Source organism: Drosophila nasuta, chromosome X, assembly GCF_023558535.2.
Source record: "Drosophila nasuta strain 15112-1781.00 chromosome X, ASM2355853v1, whole genome shotgun sequence".
NCBI classification, from domain to species: domain Eukaryota; kingdom Metazoa; phylum Arthropoda; class Insecta; order Diptera; family Drosophilidae; genus Drosophila; species Drosophila nasuta.
In genome coordinates, this window is record NC_083459.1 from 4338765 (window position 1) to 4358712 (window position 19948).

Consider the following 19948-nt stretch of genomic DNA (forward strand, 5'->3'; position numbering starts at 1 on the left):
ATATATGTATGTATATACCCCATAAAGTATATATATTCTTTATAGAGATAGATATATAGTTATATATAGAGATATAACTTTTTTTCGAAAGCATTTGTTATATTTGCATGCAGATCCAGTTTGTTTCAAATTTTTGCCAGTACACGGACCCTTAAATCGACAAAAATCGAATAATACGAGTAATTTTGAAGCTACGGTTAAATTTTGGTATAGTCTATAAAAACTAATATTTATGATTCCTGAGAATTTGTTTGCGATCGGATAAAAGCTGTAGAAGTTATTTAAGAAATACTTTTGCATTGTAAAAAAACCCCTACTACAATTGGATCTTAGTTGCTTTGTGTGACAAACATGTATATTTTAACCTACATATTTGTCATATTTCGAATGTAGTACTCCATTAATATACCAAATATCTCCTTCGGTATATTTTATATTGGTATATTTTTAAAATAGTACCGCACTGTTTGGCTGGTATCTCTCAGTCGAGCACACGCGGCTGTAGCTTTCTTACAAAACTTGAACCATGTTTAAATTTGCATTATTTTTTTTTATTTTTAGTCAATGTTCGTTATAATTTTGTGACACATTTTACATGGAATCCACACAAGTGTCGATGTTGGGCAAGAAATTGTTGTAGCTAGTCTTCACGCTGTTTGTGGCATCCACAAAGCAGGAGCTTGTATCAGAGGGCAGGCTAGCCATTTGCTTCAGTGTCGTGTTGATCTTTCTGGTTAGCTTCATGACAGTCTTAAATAGGTTCCAGAAGCATTTCTTAGAAGTCGTCTTGGTGCCATCTTCAGAGGTACCACACAGTTTGGTGTTCGCATTGATGACGTCGTTGCACAAGCTGATGATGGTCTTGCAGGAGTTGACAATGGCAAGAACATCCTTGGGCACAGCAGTACCGCAGGCATCAATGGCATCCACATAACCGGTGGATGCGGACAAGATTTCATTCACTTCCTTAATAATGCAGTTGACGCCACGCACTGTCTTGAGGGCCTTCTTCAATGCCTTGCGCACGGATCTGATGAAACCGAATGTCTCGAAATCCATGTACTCATCATCCAGCTGAGCCTCGAACTCATCCAGGTCGAAATCCTCAAAGCCGACTGCATTGGGACCTGCTGCATTGGCCTGCATTCAATCAAAAGAGAAAATATCAAGTCAACGCTTTGGGTTATCACAAGTTCTTCTTCACTTACATTGACGCTAAGCAGACAGCTGGCCGACACGAGGACCAGGAGACAAAGTGTGATTACTTTCATATTGCTTGACGATCAGAATTGACTTGACTGAATGAATGTTACCGGCAAAGGTTTCGCATTTTTATAAAGATCCCCATTCCTCCAATTAGCGATATCGCTGTGAAGTGTTCACGCGTCAAGTGATTTCATTTTTCTTTGTCGCGATTAAACGTATGTATGTATGTATGTATGTATACTCATATTTATACTATGTTATTTATCTCATGTTCTACTTATAGTAGTATTTTAGGACTTTAAAACTGTTTGGCTTGTTTATCGCAAAAACAATGCAAATAGAATACCTTTAATTAATCTCCCCCAAGTCCAGAGAGCCAATCAAAGAACCTCAAAGCAACCTCAAGTGACAACAAATTTATTTTAAACTGATCGAACACTTGGTTTGCAATCAATAATTGACAATTGACTTTATCAGCCGGTCAAAATATGTTAAAGATACTGTGAGCGCTGGGAGCGTTATGATTAAAAAAAGAAATAGGTAGACTTTGGTATTGCAGAAAAAAACCCAGTGTGGAATATATTATTCAAATATCGCCTTAACTTATCTCTTGCAGTTGATTTGCATTTGTTGCTGATTTCTTCACCGGGCACTCGCAAAAATAATTGAAAACAAAAAAAAGGTTCTATGTGAACTTCAAATCTAAGTGGAGGATACTAAAGTTAAAAGCGATTAGACAAGCAAGTATTTTAAAAATATCTATAAATTAATATTCTCTAAGTTCACAAAAGATGCAAAAGTATCTCACTACTTGATATGTAAATTGTGTTCAATATTATGTATCTATAAGATACAAAGCAATCTTTAGTGTCCCATTTGATGCACAGATGGTTAGATGTTATTAGTTGTAGTTATATGTATTTTAATAATATTATTGAGCCAAGTATAAAAACAAATAACAATGACAAAAAAAAAATGGGAAGCTTAACCGGCTAATTTATGATCAATGTAATGAAAATTCATATCGATAGTTAAGTAAAATCATTAATGCATTACAATAATTATAATGATAATAATAATAATGATAGTAATAATAAAGATAATAATAATATTAATCATAATAATCGATAATCGCACAACACCAAAATTGATTTCATTGCAATATTTAAATATGAATTATGAATATCAATGCCATACATTCGATTAATGTTTATGCTCTAACAAAATACAAAAAAAAAAATAAGTGTTTAATAATTTTTATATATAGTACACGCAATGTTAATCGATTATATAGTACATATATTGATTCGATTCGATTTCGATTTCGTTTTCGTTTTTTCATTCTTTCTCTAAAGCTTGCCTTGAATGTGAAGAGCAGCGTTTAACAAATTATATATTAAAGATACTTAAGGTTAACAATTTAAATGTATTTCACTCGCATATCGCATATTTTCTTTTAGAATTGCACAAATCGTTTAGTTATATATTGCCACACACAAAAAAAAAAGAAACGAAAAAAATGCACTACAAACTGAGGACTTAAACACGGATGAAGAGAGCTGCAGACAGATGCCCAAGTTTAGATCAAGCTGAGGCGACTGTTGGTCTTGCGAAGCTGAGCACGCCACGGAATGATGTTGTCATTGTCATCCTGCTCCTGCTCCTCGCCATGCTCGAGTCCATCTGGCTGCTGTTGCTGTTGCATTTGCTGCTGCTGTTGCTGCTGCTGCTGTGGCGACTCCTGATCATGATTAGCCTTCGATTCGCTGTGATTCTCCTTGTTGCCCTGTGGATGTTGCAGCTGCAACTGTGACTGCGATTGGGAGTGCGATTGGAGTGTCTGCTGCTGGAGCAGCTGCAGCTGCTGGTAATGCTGCTCAACATTGAGGCCACCAACGCTGGCCAGATTGATGTTGTCAATGGACATGGCGCGATTCTTCAGACGCCACGTGTCCGCAATGCGATTGTTCTCCTCCACCTTGGGCGTGTAGATGGCCGCTCTGGAAAAGTTTGGCGCACAGGTCAGTGGGGATTGGGAGTCCGCCAGAGCAACTAGCTGGGCAACCACCATCGACCATCGTCCTCGCCCCGCCCCACAACCCAGCAAAAGAATACCCCACACTTACTTCAGCTTGTTCTCAGTCTCTTCGCGACGCGCCAATAGATCGCGTTTCCATTGCGGTATCTGGGAGAGACGACGCGACTCAGCCTCCTGAGCCATGCGATCCTCAAAGTCCTTTTTGGCACGCTCCGCCGCCTTCTTGGCCATCATCTGGCGCTTCCAATCGGGTATGGCATTGCCCGCCTGATCCTTTTCTGGTATCTGCAAGTAGATCTTTTGCCCCCGCATGACAACAACGAACACTACACATGCTAAATGATCGCCACTCACCTGATCCACATAGTTGTTCGCTGTGAACTGTTTGGTTATCTCCATATAGTGCTCAGAGTCCATGCGATTGGCCATCTGTTGTTCGACCTTCATCTTCTTGATGCCCGGTATATCCTTGGAGATCTTCAGCTCGGCAATCAGATCGGTCTTCAGATACGTGTCCGTGCTCGTTGTCAGACACTGCATGCTCAGGCTGCGCGCCGGCATCTGATACGGCTTTGGCACCTTCTGTGTGTCCGTGCGACGCAGCTAAAGAGACAAGTGTGTGTGATTACCGATTACCGATTACCGATTGCCGATCGGTAGATAGAAGCTCACCTGCACACTGTTCAGATCTTGAATCGAGATGGCAGACAGCGGCTGATGCTGTTTGCGTGTCGCCGTATCCTGGCTGCTGGGCGCTGCCCCATGGCCCGGCTTCTTCGGCTTCTGTGACTTGCTGTTGGTGGTGCTGCCGGCATCGCCGGACATGTTCGAGAGCATCATGTTCGGCATCGGTGGCGGCATCATGTGCGGCAATGGTGGCGGCGGCGGCGGCAATGGCGGCTGCTCGCCCACGCCCATGCCCCCATGATGCGGCTGATGCTGCAACTGATGCTGCAGCTGGTGCGGCAACGGATGATGATGATGTGGATGTTGATGTGGATGTGGATGTTGCTGCTGGGCAATCTGTATCTGCATGTAGTCCTCGGTATCCGTGGAGCTGCAAAAGAAAAAGAGTTGTAAACTAGCGTCAAAAACAAAAGGGAGCGGGAGCGGGAGCTGGAGACAAGAGGCAAGATGCAAGAGGCAAGAGGCGGCGATCGGACCTGCGCCAGGCGTGTCGTGTGCGCAGTATCATCTTTGGATTGCAACTGAAACGCTGAACGCTCGTCTCTCGACTCTGGCTCTGTGTGGTGTGTGGTGGCATGCAGCATGCCACAAGCCACATGCTAGTAGCAGTAGCAACCGCAGCACGCATAAAATTTCATGCACTCTTGAGCCGCTGAGGAAGTGGCTGCTTACAAGCTGACTACCTCCGACTCTGCCTCTCTCTCTCTCTCTCTCTATCTCTCTCTGTGCCTGTCTGTTAATTGCCAGCTGCAAGCTGCAAGCTGCATTGTGTCTACTGCTTAATTATGGCAACTGTACTTCTGCCACTTTTGGTGGTAATTACTTATGTTGCCGCTGCACGAGATGTGCAACCAAATTAAAGCAGCAGCAACAGCTGCTGCTGCCACTCTGCGGCTTTCTCAACTTACCGAGCAGAGGATGGACACGAACGCTTATCGCTAATGCTCTTCAGATACTCGGACGGCTTGATGAGATGCGTGACGCCGTCTTGTGATTTATTGGGAAAACTGGGCGGCACAAATGGCAGCACCAGCTGCTTGTTGACCAAATTGGGGCCACCCGAGCGCATTGCAGACGCTCCAACGCCAACGCCAATGCCAATGCCAACTCCTTCGCCATTGTAGCTGCCGCCGTATTGCGATTGCGACTGCAGCTCATAGTGATCCTCGACGGAGGAGCCAACGGCATAGAGGCTGCCGCCATAGACAGATTGTTGCTGCTGCTGCAGTTGCTGCGGTTGCTGATAGTAGCTGCTGTTGCCACGCGGTTTGCCCTCCGCATAACCGTAGAGGCTGCTGGCATTCGGATGATGCTGTTGATGCTGGCTTGCCCCTGGTGCTGGCTGATAATGCCCATCTCCAGCAGCGGCGGCGGCGGCGGCTGCTGATTCAGTGTTGTTGTTACCGTTAGCATTACTGTTGTTGCCGTTGCCAGCAATGTTGTTGCCATTGAGGAGCTTGGCTTTCTTGTTCGCTGAAATTGAACAAATTTATTTATGAGATTTTTTTTTTTTTTTAGCCTTGTCTGCGTTAACTACTTATTGTGGGTTAGCAGTTATCCCAGCTCTTTGGTCACGCTAGCTTGCACACACACACACACACACATAGACAGATAGAAAGACACTTATTGCGTATGGAGCGTGTGTGGCGACGCCTTTCACCAGCCGAATGCAGAATGGCGCTAATGGATGCGAAGCTGCGTCTTAATCAGCTGCGAAGCACGTCGAAAAACGCAACCACAATGATGCACATACAACAAGCAGCCACTAACCACCCACTCAGCAGCACAGTCACACTCTTCCACACACACAAAACAACAACAACAACAACTACATCACTAAGCAGACAGCCTAAAGAGAGTGTTGCCCCACATACTAAATACTGCATACATACATACATACATATACATTTAGTAGAGTCTTGCCTTGGGATATATCACAATTAAAAACAAATCATCAAGAGTCTTGCTTACAGCCTTGAAAATAGAATTATTGCCAACTAAACTGACTAATAAATATATTTTTATTTTAATTATTAAGTAGAGCAATAAAGTATCATAACACATTCTAGAGAAAACCGATTCTAGCCAAACCTCATATTTATATCATAAGAACGTATTTAGTAAAGAACTAGCGTATTAATTGAATACGACATCAGTTAAGCAACTAAAATCAAAGTTTGGCAAATTACTATTGTAATGTTTGATACATTAAATTGGATTTGAAATATTAGGCATGTTTATTTTAATTTTCTACTGCGAGCTAAAAGAAATAAATACTTAAAGTACAACACATTATATTTCCAAGAAAAGATTTCCTGGAAATCTAATCAATTAACACTCTAGTGCCTAATAAAAAACAAATAAAAATTGTTTTTGCATTTTTTTATCTTTTTGAGTAAAGATTTGTTCTGAAAAAATGTTGGCATTTGCACGGATTAAGATTTATAGAACATAAACCTTGGCTAGTTAAGACATTATAAAATCAATAAAAAAAAAACTTATGAAAACTTTTTTTAGTGTGTGTTTTGCTGTTTTCATCCTTAAGACTATCAGCAACACGACATTAATTTTGTGTGGAGCAATAAACTTCTTAAAATATTAAAACCAAAAAAACTGTTTATGTCGCGTCAACACTTTGCCAACTTCAAACGTTTGCAGCAGCTGCTGAAAGCTCTGACATCTATTGCAAATGTTAGAAACATAATTTATAGATAAAAAGCAATTGGAAAAGTGAGTTAGGGTGTTTAAAACTCTGCCCTTATAGAGGCGGTCTTGGGCACTAGAAGGTTAACCCTATTTAATCTACCTATGAGTCATAAAATGATTATAGAAAATTCAAATGAAATTCTTTGTTAATTAATATTCTAAAACAAAATAAAATTGAAAATGAATATAAAAATTCAAGTATTTTGTATCGGTTTAAAATACACTTTCATGTATAGTCTGCTTGATTTCACAAAATATTTTGATATTAAAGAATTTTAGGAAAGTGTATGTTATTAAATTTAAATTATTTGCGTTGTTTAGAAAAACACTTTATCTACACATATTTGATTTCAAGAATATTTTAGCGTCACAGAAGTTTAGAATATGCGTATCAGTAATAATCAAGTTATGAAGAGATAAAATCCTTTTGGAAAGTGAAAAGTGGACGGCAAAATGCTTTCGATTCCATTGAAACGAGTCTGCAGAGCGGCATTAGCAGCTCTACATTTGAAGTATGTTTTGCGATTTGAAAACGTGAAAAAGCCAAACCCGAAAATGACATGAGATGATTAGCGGAGCTGTTGAAGCAAGTGATACACATGTTGCCACTTAATTGACCATCGTTTCTGCTCCCGCTCCCGCTCCCGCTGCCACTGTCCCTCCTCCCTCCCTCGCCTGTTAATGTAACCACAAAACCATGACGAATCCTCGAAACGGTGAAGCAACTTTCACGGCAAATGCGAACTGGCAACTTGTTTGAACTAACGACAGATCTGGAAATCGACAATGGCAATGGCAATGGCAACAGCTTCCATTACGTGGTCAGGTTGACGCCATTTGCCACAGCATTTTGGACAGAGCCACTCCAAAGTGCATGGAATCGAGTCTAGCCTGTTTTGGCCAATTGATTTTGGTAGTCACAACAAATCAAACAAAACGCGAAAAACAAACAGAAAATTACAAGAAAAAGCAAACAAACTGAACAATTTGAAGCATTTTTGTCAGTGGCTCAACTTGCTTTTGAATTGGATTGCAATGGATTGGAATGAGATTGAAATGCTGGTAAGACTGACTAGGAAACTGACAGTTTTTGGGTGAAATTCAATTTGAAAACAGATTTATCTACATCGAATTGAAAGCAAATTCAAAACTTCCTGAAGTCATAGAATTAGTAATTTAAAAAAAAACAGTCAGATCATTCAAAGATATGTACTTAAAAATTAGCATTGAAATTGAGCAAAAATAAGAAAGAAAAAAGATATTCATCATGCATTTATTTAACTACACTTCTTTTCATTTAAATGAACTAAATTATATGCAATTTTCTAATATTAGCAGCAACATAGAATCCATTATCGATACCACTTACAGCGAAATATGTCAAAGCGCTGAAAGCTAAGTGTAAAATAATTGCGTCGCGAGTTCTTGTGGATCTTCACCGAACCCGGCATATTCATGATCGCGGAGGAGAGACGGAAGGAGTGTGACGAAGTGAGGAAGAACGAGTCAGCGAACCGATAAACACAAGGCACAATTAATCGATAACAAGTCACATTCTCAATGATACGACAAGGAAAATAAATAAAAAAAAAATATATTCAAAACTCGCGTTGTTTATGCGTTTCAATGCTCGAATGACGACGGCGGAATCACGATGACGATGACGACGATGTTGACTTGGCAAGCGTCGCTGGCAGCCTGATGCAAGTTCAAGCGATCGCCAAAGTTATTCACCCAAAACGCCAGTAGCAGCAGCGGCAGCGGCAGCAACAACCACGACAACGACAGCAACTTGCAACAAGTTGCAGTCGTCGCTGTTGTGCGAAACACGTTCACTTTCATTCGGTAAAAGTTTCGCAGAGTGCTGCAAACGCGCGGGTGGCTTGCCGCTTGCCGCTTGCCACATAAGGCCATAATTGGCATTGTGCACCTTTTGCAGTGCGCGGGGAATGTCTGAAAATTGCCCAACGAATTCACTTCCTTGTCTTGGCATGTCTTGTCTTGACATTTTTGGCAAATGACAGCACCCAAAAAGATCCACGAACGATAGCTTCTGATTGCTGATCACTGATCACTGATCAGATGATCAGTTGATAGCTGATCACATAATCTAGACTTGGATTTCACTCAATTTCATGTCCATTTACAATCGCAGCGACTGTCTGTCTTTCTGTCTGCCACTTTTCCGTTTTATTTTCCCGATGTTTGTTACTTTTGTTAAACAACAACTTCCACTTCTTTGTTTAACAACACTTGCTTTGTGTCTGCTGTGTGTGAACTTTTTTTCTGCCCATTTGTATACGTTTCACATATTCTCTGTGGCGCAAAAAAAATAAACCAACCAAAAACAAAATGTGAAAAAATTGCAAATGGCATTTAACTATAGTATAAATTGTATATTATGGATCAACGCATGTCAAATATCTCTCGCATATTTTGCATTGTCTTTGCCAATTGCCAGGTTATTCCACTCCAGCAACAGAAAAACAAAAAGACATTCCAACTATGTTATTTTAGTGCTTTAAATGCTAGTTTTAACCGCAACTAAACATGGTGTGTAGAAGTGACAAAAAATAGATAAGAAAGCCAACATCACGGCTTACTTAGTTGTTAAATTGCAAATATTAATAATATATATATAATCCTAGTTGGTTTGACTACTATTCAAGCTGAGCTGAACAGTGTTCAAAGCTTAATCGAATTAAGGATTTAATTTTGTGTAAGCTTGTAAATTTAAAAGCTACCAGGAAATTGGCTTGCTATTAGCTCAACTCCTCCACTTTTCACTAGTTTTTTTTTTTTGTTTTCTTTATGCTAAAACCAATTGCGAATTCACGGCGTATTTCTGGTTTCGTGTGTGGTCGTCGTTGGCGTCGCATTGCATCGTGGCTTAAGTGGCATGTAAAGTGTTTAAATAACACTGCTGGCCAATCAATTTGCCCGAAACTTTAACAGACTGACGCTGCCAGTTGGTCTAAACGTGTTGGCTGTTGCTGTCGTCCGCTCGTCGTTGAGGGTAATTCCAGTTTTCAGTTGTCGAGATGCCACTAATTGATCAATCAGTCTGTTCCCATCGCTCTTTCTCCCCCCCGGAATGCCCCAATGTCAAAGACCTCGGTGATAATGAATGCGTGGCGTGGAATACGGGTCAACGGCCGATTTTACTAGCCCAAACGAATATATCAATATACAAGTATGCACAGCTACAATCGCTGAACATACAACTATATAGATAGAGAGACATAATACATAGAGAGATGTAATACAGAACTATTTGGCCTGCACTCGATTGATGCGCTTCTTCTGGCCAAACACTTTGAGGCACTTGGACTTGGCATATAACTTCCGCTTCGCCATCGCCGCCGACATCGTTTTGGCCATCGAACTGGAGCCGGACAGCGTATCGGGTGGCGTGCATCGCATGCCAATGGTGAGCACCGAGGGATTGGGCCAAAGCGGTGCCAACGGCTCGGCAATCTTAACGTCCAGCAGATGGCGATCGAGCAGCTCCAGTTGACGATCATTGGCCAGCTGGGGATCCAAGGAGCTCATAAAGAGCGTCGCATTGCCTGCACTGTAAATGATGTATGTGTCCTTCGTCTTGGGTTCGGCTGGATCGTCCCACAAATTGGGTAAACTTGTCATTGGGGGCGTGGTCAGCTGCTCGCTGTGATGCAGCTGTGTTTGCGTCTGCTTAGGTGACATGTGCACCGTTGCAGCATCTGAGCTGCTGCTGCTGCTCTCATTGCTGTTGCTGCTTGAACTGTTGCTGCTATCAGAGCCACTGCTGCTGCTGCTGCTGCTCAATGGCCTGCTCTCCACCAGATCTGACCAACCCAAACTCGATCCATCCGTACTCATCTCACCGTTGCCGTTTATCGACGGCTAATCGAGTCCTAAGCTATTATGATCGAATTTCGAAAGGCTTTTGCGAATTTTGTTGATGTTGGTGTGTTGGAAACCAAAAATGTATGTTCTGTGGCCGAAAATATGTTGTGATTGAAATTTGTGAATTGGCAATGACGAGAAGCCAACTCGGAATTTCATTCGATTGAAAATTTTGAAGTGAACTACGATGTAAAGTAAAACCAAATGAGAAATATTCATTTCAATCGGAACAGAGAAAAAAATACAACAGAACTTTTCGTAAGTTTGTTTGATTACAAATTAAGTCAAAATATGGTTAGTATTGAAAGAGAAATATTTGCAGGGGTATTATATTTTCCTTAACTATTTTCCACTTCATTTTTATACTCACTACCCATAAGGTAGAAGCGTATTATAAAAGAAAATGTATGGGGAAAAACGCCAACTTACTACGGATCATACTTTTTATGGCTGACAATCTAGAGTACTATTTTGTACTTTAGGGTATTTTTATACCGCCACCCATAGGGTAGAAGGGTATTATAACTTTGTGCCGACAGGAAATGTATGTAACAGGTAGAAGGAGCCATCTCCGGCCCTATAAAGTATATATATTCTTGATCAGCGTCAACAGCGGAGACGATCTAGCCATGTCCGTCCGTCCGTCTGTCCGTCTGTCCGTATGAACACCTAGATCTCAGAGACTATAAGAGATAGAGCTATAATTTTTTTTCGTTATGTTTGCACGGAGATCAAGTTTGTTTCAAATCTTTGCCACGCCCACTTCCGCCCCCGCAAATCAAAAAAATCGAATAACAGGCGTAATTTGAAAGCTAGAGTTGTGAATTTCGGTATATATAATAACTATATAACTATAGTAGTTATGATTCCTGAAAATTTGGTTGCGATCAGATAAAAATTGTCGAAGTTATTAAAGAAATACTTTTGTATGAGCAAAAACGCCTACTTACTAGGGGTCTGAGTTGCTTTGGCTGACAATCTGGTATATTGGGCCGTCTATGGTATATTTTGAATGGGGTACTATATCGATATACCACATATACCATTTGGTATATTTTTAGTATTTTTGTAGTATATTCGGTATATTTTGAGAATAATACCGAAAAATATATTGATTTTAATCAACTTGGGTAGCGGGTATCTCACAGTCGAGTACACTCGACTGTAGCTTTCTTGCTTGTTTGAGTGTAGTATTATATCAAAATATCAAATATAGCCTTTGGTATATTTTATTATTTTTGACGTATACTAATTTCTAATACTTTAGGAATAATACCACACTGTTTTGCATTTATTCTAAATGGATAGCGGGTGTGAATATTTTAAGTGTGGTACTATGCATATCAATATACCAAAAATACCATTCTGTATATATTTTTTTTTTTTTATAAATTTTGCGATATATTCATTTTAAACAGTTCAGGAATAATATCGCACTGTATTAAGCACACTCGACTGTCGCTTTCTTTCTTGTTTTTAATTGAATTCCGCTGACAATACAAACAACGACGCTTCATAAAATGCGAATGAGATTTGTCAACATTAAAACGTAATAATTTCTACACAAACAATCTTGGTTAAACATAAATTGGCAACCATAATCAAACAAGAATTTATAAGAAGAGAGAAGACACGAAGTTAAGCCAAAGACAATTTAACCAATATCAAATACTAATCACACGCGTGAGCAAAGCATTCATTTACTGGGAATTGGCATAATGATTGCCCAAGGAAATGAAAACAGTTAAATATATAGTTCTGTGGCACTAACCTGATATGGTGGACATGGTGCGATTGTGATTGCCACGCACCAATTCCGAGGGGCGCAGACTTGGCTCCTCGACCACCTCGAGGCCAGAGTCCGAGTCGACGGCGTCGTGTGTGGCAGCTGTGGTTGTGCTTGCCGCAGGGTTGCCACCTGCACTGTTTGTTGTTGCTGCTGCACTAAAGTGATTCTTCTTGTAGATGCTGTTGTTGTTGCTATTGTTGTTGCTGCTGTTGTTGACGTGCTCTGCATTCAGATTGTTGCGTTGCACGGGCGCACGCAGCGGAGGCGGCAAAGGCGGTGGCGGTGGTCCATTAACTGTTGCGTTGCAGAGGATAGAGAACAGTATGAGTAAGTAATTCAGAGAGATTGGAGAAGGCGACTTTGTGACTTACCCACTGCCAGATTCTGCATAGGGGGAGCCGAGGAGACTCGCTTCAGATTCCTGTTGCTGCCGGCGCCATTGATTTGATTGATGTTGTTGCTGCTGCTGCTGTTGCTATTGCTGCCAGCAATATTGCTGTTACTGTTGCTGATGTTGTTGCTAGCACCAATGTTGTTGCTGCTGCTGTTGTTGCTGTTGTGGGTGGCAATGTTGGGCGTGCTGCTGAGCATTGTTGCATCCATCAGATTGTTGCGTATCATCGAGTTCTTGTGCGTTTGCTTTGTCCTCTCGGCCACATCCTCGGGCGGACAGACGCTCTCATAGGTGTCGCTCTTGATGCCGCCATTCAGCAGCTGATTCTTGAGATTCTGATTTTGATTCAGATTCAAATTCACATTTTTACCGCTGTAGTTGTCCTTGATCGATGACTCGTACTTGCTGCTGTGCAAACCGATCATTGAATGCGATTTGTTGCGATTCAACAGGCTCATATTATTATGGTTGTTATTGTTGTTGTTGCCGGTGCTGTTGTTGTTGCTATTGTTGTTGTTATAGTTGTTGCGCTTGTTGTTCAAATGCTGTGACAGAGGATTAGAGAAAGTTGTCGTTACTCGTTGTATCAAATGATTTACTGGCTCGCATCTCACTCGAATCGTAGCTACTACACTGAGAGAAACCACAAAATCGAGAGACACAAAGTTGTCGCTTTCTATCAGAAAATTGTAATTATATGATAAACAACACTTACTTTGTAATAATTTAACTTTTATTCTTGACAGCATAGGTATAGTTATATTCGCTACGCATAAAGCAGATATTTTTAATATTCCAGCTCAACTCTGGTTGGCAATTTAGTATATTTTATACTCAATGGTATATTTGGAAAAAAATTGTATATCGTTCGGAAAATCTTAGTATATTTTGCTATATTAATCTAGTATATTTCCACTTTGTGGTATATTTTGAATGCTCTACTTTATCAATATACCAAATATAATCGGTAGCATACTTTTAGTATTTTATGATACATTGCGAAGTAGCGAGTATCTCACAGACTGTAGCATTCGTAGTTTTTCTTTTTCTTCATCTGCGTGCTTATTAAATCTTAACAAGTAAGAAAGCTACAGTCGAGTGTACTTGACTCTGAGATACCCGCTACCCATTTTAAATAAAAGCAATATATTTTGTGGTATTATTCTCAAAATATACCAAATATACTGCAAAAATACTAAAAATATACCAAACGGTTTATGTGGTATACCGATATAGTACCGCATTCAAAATATACCATAGATGGCACAATATACCAGATTGTCAGACAAAGCAACTCAGACCCCCAGTAAGTAGGCGTTTATGCCCATACAAAAGTATTTCTTTAATAGCTTCCACAATTTTCTGATCGCAACCAAATTTTCAGGAATCATAGCTACTATAGTTATTACTGTATATACCAAAATTCGTAACTCTAGTTTTAAAATTACGCTTGTTATTCGATTTTTTTTGATTTGCAGGGGCGGAAGTAGGCGTGGCAAAAATTTGAAACAAACTTGATCTGCGTGCAAACATAACAAATGCTGTCGAAAAAAAATTATAGCTCTATCTCTTATAGTCTCTGAGATCTAGGTGTTCATACGGACAGACGGACGGACGGACAGACGGACATGGCTATATCGTCTCGGCTGTTGACGCTGATCAAGAATATATATACTTTATAGGGTCGGAGATGCCTCCTTCTACCTGTTACATACATTTCCTACCGGCACAAAGTTATAATACCCTTCTACCCTATGGGTAGCGGGTATAAAAAGCATACTCATATTGAGTATATTTTTAAAAAAAAATTATGTGTTCACAAACTAGGAATAATAAATGTTGCCTAAAGTTTGAATTTCTACGTTAAATATCTGTTTAATCAACTTAAAACGAATCAAAGCATCACTTGTGAATAACATATATTAATAAAGTTGCTCAGTTCTCTGTTTCCTTGATAGTTAGTTGGTTAGATTATTGAATATTGTGATCAACATTATAAATAAAATTATTTAATGGTGATATTTTTGGTTTTTGTAAGCAATTTACAGCTACTTTTTGAATTCAATTGAAAATGTCTCTCGTTTTATATTATTACATACACTATATAGGAAATTTGTTGCAGTGTACTCACATGGTTGCTGTATTGCAGCACGACATCTGTGCTGCGTGTAGAGCTGGCGCTGGCGGAGCGGGAATGTGAACCGCTATCGCGAGAGCGAGATCTGCCCACATTGTATTTGTGCTGTTGCTGTGACAGCAACTGTTGCTGTTGCTGCTGCTGATGTTGTTGCTGCTGCTGTTGTTGCTGCTGCTGATGTTGTTGTTGCATCTGGTGATGCTGATGTTGCTTGCGCGACTCTTCGCGCACCAAATAAATGTCCTCGTAGTCGTGATCGCCATTCTGATTGCCAATGTTGCTAATGTTGCTGTTGCTGCCATTGACAATGCTGCTCTTGTGCTGTTTGTAATTGTTGTTCGTATTGCTGTTGTTGCTTTTGGCAGTATTATTGCTGCTGTTGTTGTTGTTGTTGCTGCTGTTGTGGTTGTTGGCAGTGCCATTGATATTGCTGCTGCTGCCATGACGATTGAAGCTCTGGCTGCGCAACTGATGATTGTGACTGTGACTGTTGCTGTTGCTGTTGTGATGATGACTGCTGTTGCTGTTTGTGTTGCTGTTGTGATGATGACTGCTGCTCTTTGGCGAATTGAAGCTGGACGAGATGGAGACAGACTCGTCGGAGCCGCTGCCAGCGCCACTGGAGCTCGAATGCACATCGGCCTGAATGGTCATAATAGCATTGCCCGACTTTGATGATGGCAAGCCATGTGAGTGCTGATGTTGATGTTGATGCTGATGCGAATGCTGATGCGAGTGCGAGTGCTGATGCATTGGATGCATTGTGGACATCTGATGCTGCTTCACGCTGCTGCAATCAGAGTCGACAAACAGATCGCGCACCCGATTATAGATGATCTCCTGCGGATCATGCAGAAAGAACGATTCGCCCGAGATGCTGCCATTTGGCGATGGCGTCGCATACATGCCGCCATTACGCATCGGATTCACATAGAGGCCATCGTTGGGCAGCAATGCACCACCGCCATTAGCACCGCCTCCGCCACCGCCACCGCCACCGCCAGCACTGGCCGTGGCACTTGTGCCACTGTTGCCACCGCCATTTGCACCATAGAGCTTCTCCGATGAGCTGCGCGATTGCTGCGAGTACAAGGCATCGCTGTTCTTGCGCGAGATGCCAACGCCAGCGGCAGCAGCAGCCGCTGTGACTGCGGGCGGATGCAGATAGAAGGGCTCCACATCGGAGCTGAGCGTGGAGGATGATTTCGATTTGATCGTGTTGCTGCGGCTTGTCTGTTTGCTCGAATTCGTATTCGAGTTGCAGCTGCTGCTCAAGTGTTGCTGCTGCTGCTGCTGCTGCTGTTGCTGTTGCTGGTGTTGCAAATGCTGCTGTGACTTGTGACGCTGCGCGTTATTCTTGTTGTTGTAGTCCACTGTGGTGCCATGTTGCACCAGCACATTGAGACACTGTCGATAACAACATCAAACAATCAGTTTGCAATCAAAGTGATTCGCTATTCGATCTTTCAAATTTCAACTCACCTCAACTTGTTGATTCTCGGCCGCATCGTTAATGGGCGATTTGCCGTATTTGTCCAGCGACAATTTGGCGCCGTGATTGAGCAGCCAACGAACCACCGACAGATGGCCACGCGAGGCGGCAAAGTGCAGTGGTGTCGCCCCGTCGCCATCCCTCAAATTGGGGTCCACGCCCTGGTCTTGCACCTGTGAATATTAATTGTTGTATATGTGATTAATATTTAAATATTCAATACTCATGTGATTAACTTTTATTCTAATTTTGTGTAAGATTGCTGACATTTGCTTAGCGTTAATTATGAGCTTTCAAAATATACTTTCTACACATTTAAAAGTAGATTAAAAAAAACTAAAATATCTGATCAAATTTAAATCTAGGAATCGTTATAAATTATTAAAACATATTTATTTCAATAATTAATATAAATATTATAAATTATTAATTAATAATTCAAGTTTAATTTTGTTTTAATAAAGCTTATATAAAATCAAGCATTTAATTAAAATTGAAATTGAAAATTAAATAAAATTGAAAATACATTTTGAAAATAGGAATAACTTAAAAAAATGAATTTTTAGGAATAATAAAATCAAGATTAAATTGAAAATAAGAAAAACTTTAATAAATAGTTCAATAATTAAATAACACCAGAAAGACTTTCATAAATAAATAAAAATGTATAATAATAGCTTGCAGATTAAATATTAAATTGGGAAACACTTTAAAAAAATAGATGAAAATTTAAAGTAATAGAATGAGAATTTAATTTGGAAATTTAAAATACGTAAATAAATTGATGTATAATTTAATAATACTAAAAATACTTAATTAAATAAATAAAATGGGAAAATTAAATGTAAAAATAAGAAAAATTGTAAATAAATGACTCTGTAATTAAATAAGACTAGAAACACTTTAATGAATGCAAATTATACGTAGTTTTACTCTTAATATATTTATAATATCTCAAAGTATCTAAATAATCTAATCTCATTAATAGACATATAGTAAGAAGAAAACTTTTATGTTATTTCACATTATTTGGAATTAAAATAATTTTAACTAAATACTGCTTCTATTATTTTGCAATTTTGATATTAAACAGTGAATTGGCATTTGTTGAAGCTGTGTAGTGGTCACGTGCTGTCGTGGTTGTCGTGGAGTGAAGAGACAAAAGCAAATCTATTAGCCAGTTTTTATGGACTGTCAGCTTTTCTCTGTGACGCGTTGACATGAAATGAGAGTTCGTTTTCACATGCTCTACAAGGATTCGAGTTGCAACTGTAAAGTGTCAAGCGTGATCTGTCAACATTGTTGCCTGACTTGGTTGCTGTTGCATAGCCAGCTAAGTGGCCACTTCTCTCTCTCTCTCTTTCTCTTTCTCTTTCCATCTCTCTCATGTGTGTGGAAAGTGGCTTGATGGAGCTGGAGCTGTAACTGAAGCTTTAGCTTGAGATTGAACATCGGCATCGGCAATGCAAAACTATTTAGTTCAATTTAGAAAGGTGATTTTCAACTGGCACCCAAAGTCGGCCTGCCACAATGTCCAGTTAATGTCTTAGCGTTCGCCTAATGCAACAGCCACAGAAGACGTAACAGAGAAAGAAGACAGAGAGCGAAAGAGAGCGAGATGGAATCTCGAGCCTACGCCAAGAAAACCACTTCATCAATTCTGAGTATATAGAACATTGTTGACTCTCCACGATTGCCTTGGCACTGAGACTGCAGCTGAGGAGAATTTTAATCCGCTTGATAAATTGCATAGTCCATGCGACAAACTGGTCGAAAGACTGTGCACCGTTAGAGCAACCATGACGACGTTGGTGTTTGGAGTCAAAAACCAGGACAATAACATTCAGAAGCCGAGTGCCAAGCTCCTTGCGGTTAAAACAAGTTCAACACTCGATGCAACGCGATGTTGTTGCTGTTGTCGACCTCACATTGGCCTAGTTTAAGCGTTTCAGCAATTCGGCAAATTCTGTTACATTTTGGCCATAGATATTACCTTTAATTGGAGAGTGAGCTTCGCAATGAATCCAAACAAAAGTTTGGGGCAGCAGTTGCTTAGCTGGTTTATTACTAGTTAATCTACATTTATTGTAGAAAATTCTAGTTTTAACTCTTAAGCAAATCGACAATTGAATTTGAATCAATAGCGAGAATTTTCAGGCAGATAAATTTAAGCTTCAGATCGAGTTTTTATCGCTTTATACCTTAAGTTAAAAGCAAGATTAAATGCTCGCCTTAAGCATTAGTAAAGAGAAATGGAAAACAACCAATTGATGTAATTGTTGTGTGTTGTAAATGGGCCCATATTATAGAAATAATAATTAGCATAACAAACGTGTCCATATTTAGTGTTAAATATCCTTCACATTTTTGTATGGTCACACTTGATCTTAACTGTCTTTTTGGCTGTTCATTCGGTGTGTTTAGATGCACAGCATCAGTTTATTATATATGTATATTAAAAACTAAATCGAAGTTGTGTACTTTGTTTGGAAACGGATATTAACACTCAAATATTTTGCATAATTAAATAAACTTTTAATTGCATACAAATTATATTTTGTAAAATATTTAAGTTCAATTAAATATTTAATTTCGTTGACTTTCAAAATTCCTTTAGTCTCTTTTAACTAGTATTAACAAATTAATTAGTCGACTTTCAAAAATACTCAAATTCTATCTAATAAAATATGCACTTATGTTCAATTAAGACTTTTCTTCGGTCTTTAAATAAATTAATACTTTCAAATAATGTTTTGTATTTAGTCCTTTTCTTTATAGCATCACACATCAAATCTGAACTTATTCTTGAATTAAGTTTTTGTAAATTCTATCTAATAAAATATGTACTTATGTTCAATTAAGATTCCGAATTTTCTTCGGTCTTTAAATAAATTAAAATAATTTATTGTATTTAGTTCTTTCTTTCAAAGCATTACACACATCAAATCTGTACTTATTATTGAATTAAGTTTTTCTGTATTATATCTAAAAAAATATGTATTTATGTTCAATTAAAATTCCGAAGTTTCTTCGTTCTTTAAATAAATTAAAACTTTCAATTAATTTCTTGTATTTAGTACTTTTTTTAGAAGCATTACACACATCAAATCTGTACTTATTCTTGAATCAAGTTTTTGTAAGATTTGTTTTTTTTTTCTTGTTTTTGCTACTTTGCTTTTTAATTTCTAGTGAATAGTTGGCAACCCTGAGCGTGTACTCACCATCCATTTGAGGCAATCCAAGCAGCCCATTTGTGAAGCGGCATGGATCGGTGCCATGCCGTCGCGTGCGCGAACATAAAGCGAGCCGCCGGCTTCAAGCACCAGAAACTTGAGCACCTCCAAGTGCCCCTCCTGGGCGGCAAGATAAACGGGCGTGACATCATTGTCCATTTGCGTATTGGCGCTGCAAATATGAAAGGAGCACATAGAACAAGCCACAACGCAAAGTCATTCAATTAGTATTTGTTTTAGTTTAAGGTAAAATGTATAAAAGAGTTGCCTTTTTTTTTTTGTTCAATTGAAGCCACCAATTTAGTCAAAGTGTTGTGGGTTAATGAGCAAAAAGTCAACAAAGCAGCGACCACATAACATTCGAATCGCATCGCATCG

General features: G+C 39.5%; 2 protein-coding genes across 7 annotated transcripts in view; both read right to left on the minus strand.

The window, feature by feature from the left end:
• The window catches only part of LOC132796135 (GATA zinc finger domain-containing protein 14), a 221033-nt gene that overhangs the window by 149118 nt on the left and 51967 nt on the right, over positions 1 to 19948 (minus strand). The window contains exons 4-13 of one of the 6 annotated variants that reach the window (XM_060807191.1): positions 19559 to 19742; positions 16328 to 16510; positions 14840 to 16252; positions 12686 to 13253; positions 12297 to 12608; positions 4840 to 5404; positions 3917 to 4301; positions 3599 to 3847; positions 3333 to 3529; positions 2179 to 3206 (exon numbers count right to left, since the gene is read on the minus strand). In XM_060807191.1, the coding sequence (XP_060663174.1) occupies positions 2786 to 3206; positions 3333 to 3529; positions 3599 to 3847; positions 3917 to 4301; positions 4840 to 5404; positions 12297 to 12608; positions 12686 to 13253; positions 14840 to 16252; positions 16328 to 16510; positions 19559 to 19742 (4477 nt within the window). In that variant the 3' untranslated portion in view covers positions 2179 to 2785. Of the gene's footprint in view, positions 1 to 2178; positions 3207 to 3332; positions 3542 to 3598; positions 3848 to 3916; positions 4302 to 4407; positions 4475 to 4839; positions 5405 to 12296; positions 12609 to 12685; positions 13254 to 14839; positions 16253 to 16327; positions 16511 to 19558; positions 19743 to 19948 lie in introns of those variants that run through there. The other 5 variants (XM_060807190.1, XM_060807192.1, XM_060807193.1 and 2 more) reach the window with 5 other exon arrangements.
• On the minus strand, positions 519 to 1315 carry LOC132795808 (uncharacterized). Its single transcript, XM_060806714.1, has 2 exons — positions 1209 to 1315; positions 519 to 1140 (listed from the first exon to the last, which is right to left on the minus strand). The coding sequence occupies exons 1-2, from the start codon at positions 1269 to 1271 to the stop codon at positions 592 to 594; spliced, it is 612 nt and encodes a 203-aa protein (XP_060662697.1). The 5' UTR covers positions 1272 to 1315; the 3' UTR covers positions 519 to 591.